This window comes from Aquila chrysaetos, chromosome 20 (genome assembly GCF_900496995.4).
Source record: "Aquila chrysaetos chrysaetos chromosome 20, bAquChr1.4, whole genome shotgun sequence".
NCBI lineage: Eukaryota > Metazoa > Chordata > Aves > Accipitriformes > Accipitridae > Aquila > Aquila chrysaetos.
Genome location: NC_044023.1, coordinates 5,094,974 through 5,114,357, shown reverse-complemented (window position 1 = coordinate 5,114,357; position 19,384 = coordinate 5,094,974). Strand labels below are relative to the sequence as shown.

The 19,384-nt window shown below is 53.4% G+C and overlaps 1 protein-coding gene across 3 annotated transcripts in view; it reads left to right on the top strand.

Annotated features, from left to right (window-relative positions):
• BSN (bassoon presynaptic cytomatrix protein) overlaps positions 1-19,384 on the top strand; it is a 97,353-nt gene that overhangs the window by 62,260 nt on the left and 15,709 nt on the right. For all 3 annotated transcript variants that reach the window (XM_030043693.1, XM_030043692.1, XM_030043691.1), the window contains one exon: positions 18,716-19,150. In XM_030043693.1, coding sequence (XP_029899553.1) covers positions 18,716-19,150 — 435 coding nt within the window. The remainder of the gene's footprint in view (positions 1-18,715; positions 19,151-19,384) is intronic.

Sequence of the window (19,384 nt, the reverse complement as noted above, 5' to 3'; positions counted from 1 at the left end):
TTTGCACGCCTGCTGTCGTGGTATCCGGGTTCCTCAATCTTGTGGACCCTGGCCTCCTCTGCGTGCGTTTTATTCACAGAGCAAAAGAGGGAAAGATACGTCCCTGCATTTTCCACTCCCCATTTGTTTCCCAGCTTTCAGTGAACCTGTTCAGTGCAGAACATCATCTCTGCCCCTGCCATTTAAACTGAAACAGCTTCGTTTTCCTACATGTCTCTTTTTTTTGCTATAAAATGTGCCTAGCAGCAGCTGCTCTGTTGGGCAGACTGAAAGCCACACTGCAGCTCCCTTGGTGCTGATACAGGATTTCTTATAAAGCCTGATGCTTCCATAGTCTCATTTTTCACATAAGGCTGTAAAGCAGCTCCTTTCCAATAATCGGAAGTGTAGGAGGAATTAGCTGGGAGGTGCAGTTATTAACGTAAGTGATTGTAATTATAAGCCGAGGCATTAACATAGATGCTCGTGCCTGATCCTGCAATGATTGCACTCTTTTCCATCTTTGATTTTTATCGTGTTTCTGCTGCCATGAGCGGGTAGAAAGGCTCGTCCAGCGCTTGGGCTGCTGCGTGTCGAAATGCTTGGCGTCTCGCAAGCCAGTGCCCGTGTTTGGGGCCGGGGGAGTCCCCATCTCCCCTCTTCCCTCTGCCTTTCCTACCCGTTATTTCTGGCACCGCGAGGTCTGACCCCCAAAACGTTGGTGACAACTCTACGGCGGCGTTCGGGCGAGGGGGTTCCACGCACGGCGCGTCGCGTGCTCCCCGGCCCCACCGTCCATCCTGCCGGCGCGCGGCCGTGCCCGAGCTCGGGGAGCCCTGCCGGGAGCTGGGCTGCGTACAGAGCCGCGTCGCTGGCGCCCGCGATGGCCTCGTGGGCACGGCTGCCCCTGGGGCAAGGGACACGTCCCATCTCCCCCAGGGCCAAAATGTGGCTCTGCAGGGACAGGCGGCTGCTTTTCCTTCTCGCCTGCTCGCCCTGCCCCTGCTCCGGCGTTAAATAAATCATGTTAACCTAGAGTGCGTTGGAGAAGGATCCGATCGCGTAGGCAATATTTAGAAGCCCCGGGGCATAAATCGTTCCATCAAATGTGTGATCGTTCCCTGAGAGAATGGGGAATTTTTAGGAAATGTCCCTTAGGAAGCTCACAAAGCAGAGGAGGGGGCCAGGGGCTGCGCTGGGGAGGGCTCCTGTGTCTCCGGAGGCTCACCTGCTTTCTAAGGTTATTGATTGCTCTAATACAAACTGTATTTCTCTCTAAAAAATTTTCCTGTTGTGCAAACGCCAGCATCAAAGAGCAGAAAATATCTACCCTGGGGACAGCTTCTGCCATCCTGTTTGGCTCCTCTTAGGCTTGCTAGCTATATAATGTGCTAGCATAGGTACATTTGGGTAGCGTCCTTCTTTAGTGTTTGGTGCATCACAGACTGTTTGTTGGTGAAACAGCAGATGCAAGGTTTTGTTGCATCCAAATTATCTGTAGAGTTATTTGGTAATTTGCTAGAATAATTTTTCTGGAGTTCCTTGATTTTAACCCATTATCCTTTTCTCCCAAATTCAGCTAGATCTGGCTGTAGCTGGGAAATGTCTCCACCTCCCAGCACGGGCAGGGAAGGAATGCCAGCACCTGTCCCTGTCCCGTGCCCCCCTGCACGTCTGCTCAGGGCCGATCACCTCCAGCATCAGGGGGTGATGACTCGGGATGCTGCCTGCAAGTGGCATCGGCATGGCTGCTCTGCCACCCAATTAATTTTAATTTAAAATCCCCCAAATTTTAAAGGCGATCCTGGCCAGGCATAAGAAACTGGATGAGAAATGGAACGCAAAATGAAAGTTTAAAGAGGGAGCATAGCCACGGCTTTGCCGTACCCTCAGGAGACTGCTTAGCTCCTGTGAGCAGGAGCCGATGTGCCTGCACTCTCAGAAAAGGACATCCAAAATTATTTATTATTTTGTACTTTGCCAGGAGTTTCTAAATATATTGCTTGAAATGGCACCTAGAGAAGTGAGATCTTCTAGAAGGTATGCAAAACGAGCAATTATAAGTAAGCAGCCCATTAAAGGGAATGCTATTACCTTCTCCGCGCCAAAAAGTCCTCCTTTTGGGTAGGTAAAAGGTTGTTTGCAAACTAAGCAGTGGTTGTTTTATATTCCTGATGTGATCTGAAGTTGCCTGCTCTTTCTGGTGCGGTCACAGCCAAACATGGGCGCTCTTCCCCTGCGAGCGCCTGCCTGCAGCGGGGAGCTGAAATCCCTGGCAAGGGTGATGCCGGGGAGCCGAGAGCTAAATGTGCCCTGCCTGCACTTGGGGTACCCAGGGAAATAGCAGCTTGCAAAGCTCAGCCTCGGGAGCCTCCTGCACCGGCGGAAGGGGATATGAAACTTATTGTTAAAGATTGCCTAATGTCTTTGTGTGGTGGAAAGAAATTTGCTGGGGGTGGGCAGAGGTGTAGCCCAGTGCTCAACTCGCCGCCCAGAAGAAATGCTTCTCCCTTCTGAGGCTGTTCCTAGAGCTGATTTTAAAAGCTGGTTAGGAGCTCCTGGAAATGATTCCCCGACAAAGCAAATCGTTTCAGCTAATTAAGAACCTGATGCGAAAGCCCCAGGTAATACTTTGCAACTTAAACAACTTTCCGGGGCATTTGGAAGAGAAACAATTTTAAAGGCGCAGCTGCTGGAGTTTTGTTTTCTGTGTTGGTGGGCAAGGCGGAGGCAGAGATCCAGGAGGACGTGGCTGTGGTTATTGTGGGCTTCCCTGCCCTGCCCCGCGGTGCTTCATCCTGCCGGTCATGGTGAACGTAAAACCGGACAAAGGGGACAGCAGGGAGGCTTGGGCTTCACGGCTCTCGTCGGGTCCCACGTGGATGGCGTCTGCCTCGCAAAGCCTTTGGCACCGTCTCCCTGAGCATCCTGGTAGCCGCGCTGGTGGGGTACAGTCTCTGGGGTGCAAGGAGGCTGAGCTGCCGCCCAGCACTGGGCACAGGGCAGGTGGGAGATAAACCATCTTCTCAACGTGCCCTGGAGTCCCTGCTGCTAGACTGATCCCCGCGCGCTGCTGTCATGGTCCCCAGCTCTGCAGGGGTTCAGAGAGGAGGAAAAACCAGGGCGGTCTCCAGAGCATCCCCTGCATTTCAGGCAGGGAAGATCCTGGGTGGCAGCCCGGAGAGGTGTTCGGGCCCAGCCTTGCAGAAACCCACGGTGGCATCAGCGAAGAGAGCGGTCCCAGCTCCCCCCAGCCCCGTGGGCAGGAGGCGGTGGAGCCGAGACATCTTTTCACCAGGGCTGAAAGCCTCTGTGAGGGCTCTGCCTCTCTTTGCTGAGGATCATTTCAGTTCTGTTTGTGCCTCACCAAGGCCGTGCTGAGCCAACGCCAGCTGTCCCTGCCACACGGTATTTGGGAACCAGGGCAGGCTTCTCCCTGTCTCTGTTCTCCATGGCTGTAGGTCCCCCGCCAGGGATCCCCTGAGCTGCCTCAAAGCTCATCCTGGCTACGACCGTTAAAACGCACCAAACCTCCTCGGCAGAGCACGGGGCTTTATTTCAAAAGCCTTCTCTTCGCTTCTGCTTTGCCTCCTTATCTTCCCACTGCCATCTGCTCTGTCTGCTAAAATAAGGCAGCGTGCTGCGGATGAGGTGTGCTGTGCTCGGGGAGCCCCACGCCGCCCTGCCCGGGCTGCCCCAGCACCGGCTCAGCGTGACGCCTTGGCACGCGGGGACCCTCCGCTGGGCATCTTCTGCCGTGGCCTAGGGGAAGCTGCTGCTGCTGAGGGTAGGGTTTGTCCCCCCCCACTTTCAGGTTTCTCTCTCCACGCTGATGGAGAGAGTGGTGCCCACCGAGGGTGGCTCCTTGCAAGGGTCTTGGCTTCTCATCCTGGAGATGCTCATCTCGCACCTGGGGCAGATGATGACTTACTTGCTGAGACTGGCTGCCCAAATTTTAGACAGTTAAGTGAAATGAACCCTACATTAAGAGACCTTAAGACTGTGGAGAGCGGCCCAAGTCCTTCATGCCTCTCTTGTCCCTTGATGCCCCCTCCCATGCTCTCCTTGTGGAGGAGTCACCGTAGGGGAATGGACACAAGACCACCTTCACCACCCTCTTCCTTGGCATAATGAAAAGTCTCAAAGGTAGATTTTCTGAGAGCCCCTTTGCACGTGATGAAGCAAATGCCTAGGATGGAGTGGGACGGGAGTTGCTCCGTGCCCCGCAGCAGAAATGGCACGGCAGAGCGAGGTCCTGCATCAGCTTTTATGTTTCTCACAAGACAAAACCAGAAAGAAAGGTGAGGTTGGGAAGTGGGGAGAAGGTATTTTGCACAGTTAGCCCAGAGACCTCATTGCCCTGGGTTACTTGAAGCAAGGAGTACAACAAACCACTGGAACCTGGAGGGAGGATTTGGGGAAAATAGAGACACCTTTGGGAGTGATAAGAGGGCTTTTTTAATTTAAAGGTGTGTTTTGGGATCTTCAGATGGTATCTCTGAATGCTTTCCATTTTCCTGTGCCACAGCTAGAAGCTTTTGGCCATTATTTGTGCCGTGACTGGGAGACAACCAGCAGGCAGTCTCTGGTCTCTGACACGAGTTTTTTGGGTTTGGGGTTTTTTTTGGTTAGGATATTTTCAATTGTTTGGAGCACAAAAAGCACCTGGCTCCCAAGCCTGCTGAAGCAGAAAAGCATTGATTTCAGTGGGGTTTGGTTGACTCGGAGAACAAATATTCTCAAAAAAACCCCCCTAGTTTGGCAAAGAAATGAGGTATTGGGTTGGGAGTAACCCCTGAAAACATCAGTGTGGGTGTAAGGATAGGACCTGCGCCGTGGGTTTGCCTGTGGTTCTGCAGGCTTTGGCTCTGTCCTAGCCAAGGCTGCATCCAGGCTCTGGAGCTGGACTGCCCGGGCTGAGCGGGGCCGAGTGCCATCCCGGCGCTCCCCGGCTTCTGCAGGCTCGGACGAGGGGGCTGCGGCGGCAGATCCCGCTAGCTGCCGGGAATGAACACCCGCACTGCATGGAAAGGGCTCGCTGTCTGCAAAGGAGCTGTGAAATTCCCAACTTTACATAATTTCCTGATTTACTTGGAGCTGTTAAGTATGACCAACAGTCATCTGTTTGCCGAGAGCAAATAGGATGTCAGGAAAAGAAGAGCAAACTAGAGCCAGGCAGCAATATTTTTAACAAATCTGGGTTTTTCTTCAGGCTGGAAGTCAGATGAGTGTTGCCAGCCTTCAGAGGAGCAGGTTTCTACAGTGGCCTCGAACTACTCTTAAAGTGGAGCTTCTTAAATTACTTAAAGGGTTTATATGAGGTGGTTCCTCCTGTGGTTTCAGGGAGCTAAGAGGTCCCACATGCATCTGTCTGCCTTTGCAAAAAGGGCAGCTGGGGAAGGAAATGCCTTCACAGATGCGTTTTACACTGAGCAAAGATTCACATGATTTTTAAATTTTTTTTTAAAGCAACCATTTTATGTGGACTTCACCATTTCGTTTTGTTTTGGCTTCTTAGCTTCATTCTTGCTGCATTTACTCTTGAGATTGAAAATCTCAGCTCTTCCATCCTGGCACCTGTAGCCACTTCCTACCTCCTGGCTGCGAAGAGACCTGGCACTGCTGGTGGGAACATCCATCCAGGTTGGGGTCACCATCAAATCACCACATGGCAGCTGGGGAGCTATCAGCTGTTTTTAAAATAAGTTAAAGTTAAGTTAAAATAAGGGGTTATCTGAAAATAAGCTAAGTTTTAAAATAAGTCTTGAAGATGATGAGAATTATTTTGACCCACCAAGACGTGTGCCCCCTCTGTAGGCAACTTGTGGGTTCGCCAAGTGTGCCCTTACAGTCCACGTTTTAGGCATTTTGGTGGAGTCAGGAATTGCACGGGAAGAGGACAGCTGGTGAGGAAGGGGAGGGAGATGCTCTCCCGATGAGGAGGGCTGCGAGGTGGACCCAGGTGGGTGGGAGACGCTGGCCGTGCTGCTCCAGCTTTGCTGTGGGCAGTGGGTGAGGGGATGGAAGAGGGTGTGCAAGGTAATGGAAGAGGGTGTGCAAGGCATGAGTGTGGAAAGATGCTGATGAGTATAATTTGGGGAGTAAAATGGCTCATTCATCTCTGTTGTAACAACCCGTGCTTCTAGAACGTTTCTCAGCCTTTTACTGTAATAGTTTATTGACCTGCACAGAAGCATGAAAGATTATGAGAGTTAATTTTTCAAACTTATCACTTGATTTATTCCATAAAGGTAGTTCATTTAATTAAAATATTTCTGTTGCTGAAATCAGGACTCACAATCTTGAAGCCTGGAACAGGGTATATGGCCTTTTTTGGAGCAGCAGTCATTTAATTAATGGGGTCAAACAGCATTGCCCACAGAAACCAAAGCTTCCAATTCTCTAAGAATACGCGTATTTCAGGGCAAAAATCCTGGAGGGAGTCATAGAAATAGAAACAGAGCAGAATGGAGAAAGAGAGGAAGGCAAAGGGCTGAAATCAGGGGGTCACAGGTTATCCTGAGATGTCTGCCTGTGTCTGGGCAGCACTGGCTGCTCTCCACCCAAAGTTGAAGCCCTTGGCCTTTGGTGCCCTATTTTCCAAGTGCTAAACAGCCAGGAAAGCCCAGAGGTGACCTTCTGCTCTCTGGCAGGGCCTGGGAGAGCTGAGGACAACTGTTAGCAGATGTCTGCTCCGGTGGTGCATCTACCCAAAGTGCGAGGACCATGGGAAGGTGGATTTGGTAGGTCTCAGCAGTAGAGCCCTGAGTACCCTCAGCCACCTCCACGTGGGCTTTTTGGTCTCTGCCGATGTAGGGTTGCCTCCTGGGAAAATATTATAATTATGTTTAAAGTTTTGAAAGCATTTTATGACTGTGCAGGTACTGCAGGACATCAGTTTTTGATGTCCTCCGCTTCCAAGGCATACAGCTGATGGCTCCCCAGCTTGCTTTGAAAGTGATCCATCGTGATCACAAAATAGGTTCAAACCCCATTTGCTGCTGCTCGACTGGCTTGGGGGTGAAAGGACTGGGGACTAATCAGCTGATAATGGGAAGGAAGCTGAAGATCCTGAAGAGGCAGATTTTCTTCTGGTTTGGAAGTGAGTGGCTGCTGCCTGATAGACACTTGGGGCTCTTTGCAATTTAAAAAAGAGCAATCAGACAGCTTGAATCTGCTTTTATCAGATGCAGAAAATTACTAGTTGGATGGCTGGATATTTTAGTCAACACTAGTGCCTATGAAAAACCAAGGTTTTGATTAAATAAGACTTCTCTGATAAACTTAGCTTTTCTTGGATTTTTTCTGTTCTGTTGGAAAAACGAATAGAATATTATATTTGTTTTCTGCACAGTTTGGCCAGGTTTCTCTTTGCAAGCATTATTTTGCTGCAAACTTGAAATCTTCCGCAAACAGGTTCAAATGGTTCCCGAAGAGACATGGTTATTTCATCAAACGTATGTGTGAAATAGCAGTGTGGCCATGCGAAACACCTTGCATCTACACCATGCCAGTGCACCAAAGGAAATTAGGATCCGTGGTGACCAGGGTATGGGCTCCGCTGGACCCGACGTACGTCTCCTGGGCGTTATTGCAGGATTATTATCATGCAGCCGGCGTTCAGAGATCCTCCTGCTGCTGCTAACCTTGGCTGAGAAATACATCCCGATAATGGGGACTGTTAAAGATAAGGCTGGCTGGCAGGCTGATAAATCTTGTTAAGCAGTACTACATCACAGAGTAAATTACAATGCATGGCCGGATCGATTCAAACAAAAATGAACAATATATTACTTCTTTATCGGTAAGGGAAAAATAGACTCCTGCCTCCGTGCTGGTGGGTTTTAGTGCTGGATGCAGAGCTGAGTCGTGATGTTAGTGGTGGGGCTTGCTGAGAAGATGTGGTTTCTCAGCGGGTGGATCCCTGGCAGCACTGGAGCAGGAACCTGGCAGCGTCCTCAGGGAGGGTGCACTGGGAGCAACTGGTCTGTGTGTGGGCGAGAGGGGTCGGGGAGCCGGGACACGGTGGAGGACACGAGCCACGTCCCTCTCTCCATGTGGTTAAATAATGGTCATCACAGTCTGGTCTGTAACGACCGTAAATGATCCAGACAGCTTTATAAACGTCACATTGGAGCAAAATGGGAAAATTGGAGCTTGTCTTCCTTGGGACAGCCATAGCTAATCTTTGAAAACCAGACCAAACCCTCTGCTGCTTTAATACTGTTGGCTGGATTTTATTGTGAACAGAAAATCTTCTTAATTCTTCATCCATTTGGATCCAGTCTCTCGGAACTGAGCTGGTAGTTAATTTAGCTCTTTTGCTGAGATAAAACAGAGAGAGATAGTAAGGTTCAGAGAAAAGGAAAACGAAAAGCCCTTTCAGCGTCTGAGACTTGCTCTCTTGTTCCTCCTATTTTTCTTACTCTCCGTGATTTTCCTTTTTCTTAAATATGCAGCGCTGCGCTCATGCGTTTCCTCCCGCGATGGCACCTTCAGGTGCCCAGCCTGGACGTGTTGTTTCTCCCACTTCTTTGAAAAGATACTCCGTCCTGAGTCTGTCCCAGGCCAGAGGCAGCCTTATCTCCATCGGGGACATCAGGTCGTGGTCAAGGTAGCACAAGATGCATAGTGGTAGCCAATGGCCAGGAAAAAAAGAAAGCACATTCAGATTGGAAATAACAACAGAGATAAATGAGTATCGAAGCTGCTGCCCAGCGGTGGCAGCCATGTGAAATCAAGGCTGTATTTTATCTGTACAAGTGCTGAGGGGTGACCTGGTGCAGAAGGTGATGGGTGAACGTGTTGGATCGGAGTGAGGATGGGCATTTCTGGTGGTCATGTCTGGCCCCAAAAGTAGTCTTCTCTTCTTCAAATAGTAATGCTGAGGATGTCCCAAGTCCACCCAGGGGTGGTTGGCCTCCGTGTCTCACCTCCTCACCATCTCAAAGCAAACCTGCTTGTGTTCATCTCCACCACCATTGCCATGCTGGGAGCTGGCATCTCTGCTTCCCGTTCCTGATGGCAGCTGGTTTATTGCTGGATGTCTATGTTATTGCTGGATGTCTATGTTATTGCAGAAGCGTGGCAGTGACACCGATGCTCTGATGCTCAACAGACCATTCCGAGGGCAATGGATGCTCACCGCAGCCCTGGGAATTGGTCCCATGGCTTTTAGACAAGCCAAAAGCATCAAAGTGCTCTCCTCAATATCCTACTGATTTTTTAAAATGGTTTTTTTTTATCTAATGAACTGGAAGGAAATATGTTGAGTGGGGAGGGATGTCTATATATATTCTGCAAAAGCACCGGTTTCCAAATTTTGGACAGCTGTGTACCCTTTTTTAGCAGCCCCTTCACACAGCCCACACAGCACCCAGGCTCTCGCAATCGGGCTCGTTTGGAAATATGCTTCCTTGATTGCAAAATAGTTTCAATCCTCTGACTTAGAAACATTCTTGCCATTCGAAAAGATTTTTTTTAAGCTCTGAAAATACAGAAGGTGCTTCCTGCTGCAGCAGCTGCCCTAATTTTGGAGGTGGTGGAAGGTGGGCAGGGGGCAGAGACTAGCCGAGGAGCCTGGCTCATGGCTACGGCCGCACGAGGATGCAGGTGCTGAGATGCTCCGAAGCTGGGCTCTGCTGGGAGCTGCTGGCCTTGGGTGCTTCGGCTGGATGCCAGAGCCAGGGGGCTTTATTCTGGGGTCCTAGCCGGATGATCCAAACAGGTTGTCCAATTGGCCTCTTGGCATTCAAGTCAGTCAAGGTGAGCTTCTTTTGCAGCTTTGCGGAGTAAAATTACTGGGGCCGGACAGTGAAATAACAATATCGAAAAGTAGTCTAAACTTGACTCTAACACTGCAATTCCTAATAACATGGAGGAGTTGATGGCCTTTTCCTCTAGCCTCTCTCAAGCCAAATTTGGGAAGGACCCTTGCTGGGAGCCCTGGGACAGCTCAGGAGACAGCAGAGCAGCATATTCATATGTCCACAGGTCAGCACCCCAAAAAGCCCATCAGTTTTCTGCAGATCTCTACTTCTGCTGCAGGAGGGGCTGCCCAGGATGGCGATGCCCTCACCTAGGGACACGGCTGCTGGGATTTGCAACTGGGCAAGAAGCCACAGGTGAGTTCAGCCTGGACATGCTGGTGGAAACCACATTTGCAGCTCTCCTATAGCCACAGAGGCTTGCGCCACTTTCTCCCCTCCGTGGCGGCATTCACTGGCCCGGCCGTCGGCTGCTGCAGTGGAATAAGCTGGACTTGGCAAGAGCACAGCTATTCCTCGAAGGCGAGTGGAGGGGAGAGTTGCTATTACTCATCAGTCAAAGACTTTCAGCTGGAATAATCCTCCGCTGGCTATGCGGTGTATCGAGCTGCAGGGTGGGAGGCTGTGAATGCCTTGGGGGCTATTTCTCTGACCCTCACGCTCTGCCGTGGAGGGTTGGTGCATCCCTGTTGTGGCCAGGAGCAGGGGAGGAAAAAAATCCCCGTCACGAGACTTGTGCAGGGGGAAGGAGAAGGGAGAGCCAAGGAAGGAGGATGCTCCTGGGTGCTGCAGGAACAGGACTGCGATGGCCACTTTGGCACCTGGCTCTTGTCCAGCTCCCCATCTCCGCTTTGCCTTCCTGTCTCCGTGGCACTGGTAAAGGGGATGGGTGGTACGGCAGACACCACTGCTCCCGCTCCAGGCCCCCTCCAGGTAGCTTTGGGTGGCAGCTGGGTGCAAAGGGAGGGAGCATTGGTGCGAGACACGGCATGTCCCCTGCGGCTGCCGTGGAGCTGGGGTGGGGAGCTGCCTCTGCCCATGTCCTTCCCTTCCCTCCCAGCATGGCTGATGGCAGCCCCAGTGCTCAGCCATCATGTACAACTTCTCCCATCTTCTCTTTCTGTGTCTTTTTTCCAACTGGGAGAGGTCCCGGACAGAGAAGGAAGAGGGATGGAGCGGACCAGATGGGAGGCAGAAAACGAGCCCTGTGATGCAGAGCTCATCGCAGTGAGCTCATTACCCTGCGCTGCTTTTAATCACATTATTGCAGTGTGAAGGCCACTGATACATCGCACATATCTAAAATAGAGCTGGGGAGGGACTGTCGGCTCCATCAGCCTGAGAGAGGCCAGAGGAACAGATAAGAATAGGCTGATGCTGAAAAACACATCACTGGGTTGCTTAGTCAAATGCTATATATAGCAAGGGATTGAAATAACTGTGGTGGTTTTCAGCTGGGCTAATCTGTGAACCCTGGTTGCACTAATACTCGCCTGGTTAATGGTAATGAAGTCAATTAGTGCGGAGCAGTTGGCGGCCAAGGAAACTTGGCTGTGGGAGATGTGTGCGGTCCCCTCGCTGCCTTTCCCTGCGGACGGTCCTGGGAGCCCACGACTTTACGCTGGGGGAATGCTGGCTCTTTGCTGCTCTGCCTACAACAGCCTCCCGCAAGGCAGCGGGAAGGATGCGCAGCAGCTCCCCGGGGAGCCCGCCAGCCCCCCTCGCTCCCCCAGCTGGGCTCCAGAAACACGACCTGCTCTGCTGAACGGCATTTGAGAGTTGCATTTAGCGCTCCTTTTTTATTTACAGATTTTTATGTATATATATGCATGCATAAACTTCAGAAGCAGCGCGCATATGCTGGCATAAATGCAGCTAGCAAGCACAAGTGCAGGCAGCTCCACATCTAGCTTGAATGGGATTTTGAGGGTGTTTTTACAGGGAAGGCAGGCGTGATCAGGGCAATAGCACACCCCGCGCTTTCTGCCCTGTCCCGGAGGCAGCAGTCCCGCGGCGGTGCGTGAACACGTGTGTGTGCACAGCCAGCCCTGCCTGTCCCCCCGGCTCTCCGGGGCTGCCCCTGCCTGCCCGCTGCCTCCGGTCCTCCTTGGTCTCGGTCCCCTCCTGGTGCTGGGGCCACCCGAACCCTCTCCGGCCTCTTCCCACCGCAGGCGCAGCTCCGACACACGTCTCCTGCGTTTGCTCCATCTCGCCTCCCGATCTCTGGTGCTGCCGCCGTCACTGCGCGTTTCCTCGCCCTCCTTTCAAATCCCATCACTGCCTCAGCCTCCTAGGAGAGATAAGGGCTGGGGCGGAGGTAAAACCAGGCCCGTGGTTATTTGCTGACGGCACACGAAGTTAAAAACACCCTTTGTGAATGCGCTGTGGTCGGAACCGTGATGTGCGTCCTCCCCTCCGTAGGCGAGCATCTTGGAGAAGCGTCGGTTGGCACGGGTTGGCACACTCCCCCTCGTCTCCTAAAACCGCAGCGGCTCGGTCGAAGGGGTTTGGCAGAGGTGTGCGGTGCCTCCAGCCGTGGGGAGGTGATTTGGAGGGGCTCAGGAGAGTTCAGCTCTGAGAATGGGCTGAAACCACGGGGGAACAAGCATTAGCCAGTGCTCGGGCAGTGGCATCTGAAGTGAATGAGCACGGGGGTTCACCCGAGGAGGCTGTGGGCAGAGACAGCATCTTCGCCGAGGGGAGGGAAGGGCGCAGGAGCTCTTAGAGGATGGAAAACCTGCCAGCCAGACCCCAGGCACTGCCCACGATGGGTCTGAAACAGCCCTGGCATCCAATGATCAAGCATGACTCAGTCCCTTTCCTTTAAAAGTGCTAAAACCCATCTACAGTACAGACAGAGCTGTGGTGTTCTTAGCAGAAGGATGGGAGATGGGATCATACAGTGAGATGCCCCCATTTCTGCTGTGGAAGGGTGCGTAGAAGGTGTCTGGATGTCAGGAGCCCTCCTAAACGGGAGGTTTTCTGCAGGCAGGTCTGAGAGGAGTGCTTGAGAAGTGATTTTGTGAGGTTCTTGTTGTTAATTTGGATCTTGATTCAGATACCAGAAGTGTTTTCCATATTTTCCAGGCACCCATCTGTCACAGTGATGAGCCCTGCACAGTACTTGTCAGCAAATAAATGAAATATTCTTGTGAGATTCACCGCATTTAATGCTGGGAGATGAGATCTGGCTTGTGAGATACTTATACCTCATGCTGCTTATCTTATTTTGTACAGATTTTTGTCCTGGTATGTTAATAGATACCGTTTTGATTGTGTAAAATAATACCCTAGAACATAAATAACCGGGCAGAGTCCTAGGGATGATATTGTAGGGAGCGGTTTGCGCTGGGATGAAGACCATGGCCGTGCATCTCCCAGAAGCCGGAGAGGTTGCAGAGAGGGTCTTGGGGGTGATGGGGACGGTGAGACTGGCAGCCAGGAGCTAACTGGAGAAGCTGGGAAGCCTGGGAAGCCTCTGGGACTGCCAGCTCCCACCGAGGTTCTCAGACCTCTGAGTTGCTGAACAGGGGATTTGTGTGCAACCGCGATGCTGAAGCTCGCTGGCTCCGTCGTTAAAAAAAACCCCAGTGGCGCTGGGGGATTCAGCATTTAATTAACTTGCCAAGCGGTAACGTTGACCAAAATTACATGGGAAGACTGCTATTTTAGTTAATTACGGTTTTGTTGTTGCCCATTAGTAAATTAAAACAATTGCAGGGTAAAACCTGGCAGAGGTTGGCGAGCGCGGCTGTGGCCACCTGCCAGTGGATGCCAGAGCTCGGGGCGGGGAGCCGGGCGCACCCCCCCGTGCACGCAGACCCCCCGACGCACGCCAGCCCCGCGTCCCCTCCCCGCGTCTCGCCCTGGAGTATTGCAGCAGCAGCCCCGGGGGGCTCCCGCGCGAGCAGGGCTGCCGCGAATCCTCCCTCGCCCCCCCGGGAGGGAGCGCGGGCAGCCATCGGCACGGCAATCGCCGCCCCTTCAGCGGAACCTGCGGGAATTGCGGCTGCGTCCTGCGTTTCCCAGTGCTGCTCGCGTGGTGTGCAGATAATAACCGGGATCGTTGTCACCGCGCGGATGCGATGCCTCGAACGAAGCCACCCGCTCTCGGTCGCTGGCTGGGGCTGCCTTGCACCCGGGGCTCTGTCCCGCCCCTAATGACCGCAGGAGCTCCCTTTCTCGCTCTAGAAACCTACTTTTTCCATAACTCCTCTGCAAATCCCAGTGGTTTGGGGGCGACGAAAGCTGGGAGGCCGAGGGGTCAGGGCGGTGACCCTCCCGGGGTATAAGCTGATAACCCGGCTGGGCTGGGCAGCCCCCCGGCGCCTTCGCCCCCCTGCCTGCCCGGCTGGCCGGTTTCCAGCGCGCCCTGCCGTGCCAGCGCCTCTTCATTTAAGATGGCATCTCAGGCGCGCTTTGGTTTCATCCCTCTTTTTAATTATTGATGCTTTTCTCCGCCTGGAGCCCGCTCTGCATCCCGGCGGCATCGCCTGTGCGCTGCCGGTCTTCCCTGCACGTCACGGTCTTCGCCGGCCCCGGCTCCCCATTGCCTGCGCTCTGCGTGGTTAAACCCCCCCATGCCCATCGCCGCAGTGCACCCTCGGGCAGCAAACCTCGGTGTCGAGCAAGCCCCCATCCTTGTCCTGATCAGGGCCACGGTTTCCAGCATCTTTAAGCATGGAGACTCAGACAGGCACTGCTGTGCCTTTGCCGTAAGCTCCTTACCCGCTTACCCCCCCAGCGAGGGGCACCCTGACTTCCTGGGGATCCAACAGCTTGGACATGTAAAGCACTAAATACAGCCTAATTATTATTATCTTCATGGGATCTGGTTAATCTCGATGGGGATTTACAAGCTGTTAGCAAATCAGCCGGTCGTCGAATGTTTGCATTTTTCCAGGGGCAGCTTAATCCCATTGGCCGCGTTAGCTGGGAAGTGCCCGTGGCCAAGTTCTACGTACGGGGGGAGCTGCTCCAGAGCCAACCCCTCTGAGAGGGAGCAGAGGTGCTGCAGGACAACCAGCCGAACACTGAACTGACAAGGCCGCAGGACCGCGGGAGAGGGACGGGTCATTTGTCACCGGCAGAGCGTGGGGCACTGGGACGGGGCTGTGAGATGCCTCAGGCGCAGCATCTTCACTGAGCCCCTGGTTTTTTAGCATCCAGCAGCACGACGGGTGTCAGCGCCGCGTGTTGGTGGGGCTGCAGAGGTCTCTTAAAGACGGGGACCAAGAGCTCGGAGAGGTTTGCCAGAGGTGTTCCCACTGGGCGCGGGCGGCTTTGCTTGCCTCCTGTCTCCCTGCGGCTGCTGTGGGTAGGATTTCTTGCCCCCCACATGTGCGTGTAGGAGCCAGGCAGCGTGCAGCTCGTGCCGCTGGAGGTATTCACTGCAGCAAGTGCCAGGATGTGATGGCGAATGCTGCGCTGGCTGCTGCGGCACGGTGTACACACGGCTCCGCGCAGCGCTGGCTGCTGACGGCACCGGGGGCTTTCCTACAGCTCAGGAAAATTCAGTTATCCCTTTGCTGGTTTTCTGCCGTCCGAGGCTATAACCACATAGTGATTTTCCACAGGGGTTCAAACTAAAGCACGGGCTGCTGGACTGTCGGCAGCGTCTCCCCAGCGTGGGAGACCCCAGAGGTGCCAAAAGAAAAGCCAGGAAGAGAAAATACAAACTCAGTATATGCCAGTCTCTCATCCTGGGCGTCTCCCGGGGCTTGGCCGGCACCTCTCACGGCTGGCGAAGGCTAAGGGCCAGCTCCACCTGTGACCTTCCCTGGTTCCTGCCTTCCCTCTGTACCCGTACCTTTCTGCCTGCTGTGAAAGACAAGGGGCATTTCAGAGTGGAGTTCCACAATCTTTTTGGCAGGGCTATTTTTACCAGAGATTGTTCCCTTATCCACTTTCCGGTGCGGTCCCATGAGGATTCAAGCTGTCGCATCTGTGAGAGCAGGATGGCGGGGCGAGCTGCTCAAACTGGGGCAGCTGCCGGGAGGAATGGCTGCGGAGCCACAGCTGGGAGGAACCTGAGGGACGATGCTCAGACCAATCTGCGGAGCCATCAGATCCCCATGGCACAGATCAGTCCTGTGCTCGCCTGGTCTTGGAGGACCCCTAAGCCTCATCCTGATGAGATGACACCAGCAGGTCCTCTCCGCTGATGCCTGCCTTGCACCGTGGTGCTGTGCCTTGCTTGCATGGACTCAGGGAGGTGCTGGTGGGGGAGCGTGGGGTCTCCAGTCCAGCCTCCCATGCAGAGCAGGGCAGTCACCAACACAAGGGACTCTGTCTAGCAAGGTCTTGAACCCCCTCCAAGGGTGGAGAGCCCACGGTGACTGTCCCGGGTTGCACCACTCCCTCAGCAAAGGGGCTTTTTCTAATGTCCATCCTGAACCTCTCCTCTTGGGAAGCATGTACATCTGTACCCAGGCAAACCTGGACAAAAGGAGCGTATCCATCTGGGAAGCTACACGTTTTGGAGGGTGTCCTGCCATGGTGGTTGTCCCAGCAGGGCACTGGCCAGAGCACATGTGACTCCTGCCTCTCCACGGGCACAAGAGCCACCTCCTTGGATGGGACCTGGTTGGCACTCGGTGTCCGCAGTTGGCACTTGGTGGCCAGCGTTGGCCTTCCATGGTCATCCTTGGCTTGAATTTTGCCCTGGAAGGGCAAAAGCAACTGTGCCCATCTCCTTGTCTAGAGCTTCCCAGCCACCATGGTCTGGCAGGGTGGGACATCATGAGCATGAGCAATGCCCCATCCAGGGAGTGTGTTAAGGGCTGGATGAGGCAGGCTGGGTAGTTCAAGGTGGGCTGATCTTCTCTGGTTCCTGCAGGACCAAGCTGGGAACTGGCACGATGGTGTAGCAGAGAGGGACAGGCAGGAGCTGAGCTCTGCATCATGCCTCCCCCTCGTTGCTAGCATCAAGGAGGGAGCTTTGGTGAAGAAAAATGGGATTCCTGAAAGAAAAATGAAAGGCCGCGTATTTCCATGAGGCAGGGATTCAATTTGTGTCACGCAATCACATTTCCTTCTGCAGTCTGAAATAATTACACAGCGGAGCAGGGTGAGGAGATCTGATTCAGAGGCACAGGGACGAGAGCGAGTTCTGAAATAAAAGAAGACAAATGCAATCATTAAGATACAATAGGCTGCACTTGCCCCTTAATTAGACTTTCTTTTTGATTAAGCAGTAATTAAATATTACCGTGCTGAAAGGGATTTTTTTTATGGCCCTCCGAAGCCCTAATATATTCTTAAGATGTTTGTGTGAAGAGCAGGGGCTGCTGCAGGGTGGTGGGGATGGGAGGGAGGACATTGCACGCCTGCCCTTTCCCCACAGAAGCAGCCCTCCTGCCCCTCTGCTCCCCGGAGAGCGTGGGCTGGATGGCTGCTCCTGGTCCAGATTGCTGTGTGAGCAAAGAAGTGTCTGTGGGGAAGCCCACTACTCCCGGCCACCACCAGCTGCAAAGCATCTCCAGCATCTCATCAAAACGGGGGCACTCCTGGGTGTGGGTTGCAGGTGCCAAGCCCGTTACGCTGCTGCCGTCCCGTAGGTATGGCTTGCAGAGTCGTAGAACAGAATCATAGAATCATTTAGGCTGGAAAAGACCCTTAAGATCACCGAGTCCAACCGTTAACCTAACACTGCCAAGTCCACCGCTAACCCGTGTCCCTAAGCACCCCATCTATATGTCTTTTAAATACCTCTAGGGATGGTGACTCAACCACTTCCCTGGGCAGCCTGTTCCAATGCTTGACAACCCTTCAGTGAAGAAATTTTTCTTAATATCCAATCTAAACCTCCCCTGGCACAACCTCAGGTCATTTCCTTGAGGCCATTTTGATGAACCTCATCTTCTACATGGAGACCATGGCCTCTGTGGCCCCAGGAGATGCAGCTGGCTTGCAGCCCCGGTCCCAGGCTGGTCCAGCTGAAGACCAAGACTACTTCTCTAACAGCGTGACAGGTCCTCTGGGGCCAGCCGCCCCCCCGAGGTTGGCCACCCCGAGCTTTGAGAGCAATGGATCAGCAAAAGAGGAGTCTGGCAAAAGGACCTGGAGCATATCAGGCTGTTAGCAGCAAAACCGAAAAGATTTAAGATAATGAAACATCAAAAGGGAAGGAAATGTCAGGCCCCTATTCCTGGACATTCCTGGGTGAGTAAAAATAGCCCTTGGACGACCCAGGGGGGGAAAGTGCTTCTGGTCTCTTAATGCAGAGCCCCTGCCGTAGCCCCGCGGGCTCTCTGCCACTCACAGCCCCGTTTGCAAGCTGCTTTTTCCAGGCCGTAAAATGACGGCTCTTGCTGAGAATTTCAGTAGATGAGATTGTCTTGTTCTTTTCCCGCACAGCATGTACTTTGGGTAATATCTTTGGGAAATTTTTGCGTACTTGTGTACCCAGTATTTTCTGATAACCTAGAAAAAAAGATCCTTAAGTATTATGATTATGCTATTAAACCTTTATTGTATCGAGCAAAACAAATCAGTGTGAGAAGGAAACTGTATGGAGCCTGAGAAGTGTTATGCTACAAGAGCAATCTGCATTCACTGTTTAATTTCATTTAAAACCGAAATACCAGCAAGACTGGAGATGAAAAGAGCCAGTGATGCTGAGGTGTCGTGGGGAAGAGTTTGAAATCCCTGTGTTGTAGCCGTGGTCCTTCTGGCTGAACCCCCAAGGTCTGGATAAGGGTAGGGGTAGGTTTAAGCTGGATGGTTGGTCTCTTCTTCTAGATGGTTTGTATGGTACGGCTCAACGCCACGTGAGCCCCTCCGCAGCCTGCGCTGATGTTTCAGTGCTTGCCTGCTCACTGCCTGGCCTCTCCGAAGCCGGTTTTTTGGTTTGGGTGGGCTGAGTCCTTTGCACCGTCACCATGTGTGCCATCAGCTGAACTTCGCGGTGACGTCCCTGCTGGGACGAAGCTCCCAGAGTTTGAACAGAACTTTTCTCTCTTTTGCAGAAGAACGAATGGCTGTGCTTGAACTGCCAAACTCAGCGGCTGCTTGAAGGCAGCCTCGGCGACCCTGCCCCGATGCCGCTGCCTGCCCCAAAGCAACCGCCCACCGGCTCCCCACGGCACCAGCCGCCAGCCGCTGGCCAGCAGCAGAGACCGCCTGCACCGGTGCCTGCCGAGCCGGCGGCACCCCCCGAGCGGCAGCCCTCACCCGCGAAGAGCCTCCAGGCTGCCGAGCAGAGCAGGACCCCGAGCCCTGCCCCAGCAGAGAAGAAGCCCCCGGTGCCGACAGAGGAAAAGCTGCTGCCCAAAGCTGCCCCAGAGCCTTCCAGAGCTCCTGAGAGCACCGCGCCGAAGGGGAAGAGCGTGACCCCCAAACCAGAGGTGGAGAGCAAGGAGAGCCGGGCACCCTCCGAGGCACCGCGGGCGAAGGAGCAGGAGGTGAGCTCTCAGGGTGCGTCCAGCTCCGAGCATCCCTGGGGACCGTATCCAGCCCAGGGCTGGCGTGGCGCTGAGCCATGCCTTCACCGGTGGCTGTGCTCAGTAACGGGGGTTTATTCCAAGTCAGAGCAGAAACGGTGTCCTCGAGGCCATTTGCCTTGGGAAATGGCCTTTTGGGAAGCAATGAGCTCAAAACACTGCTGTCTCGGCACTTCCAAACTGCTTAGGAAATTC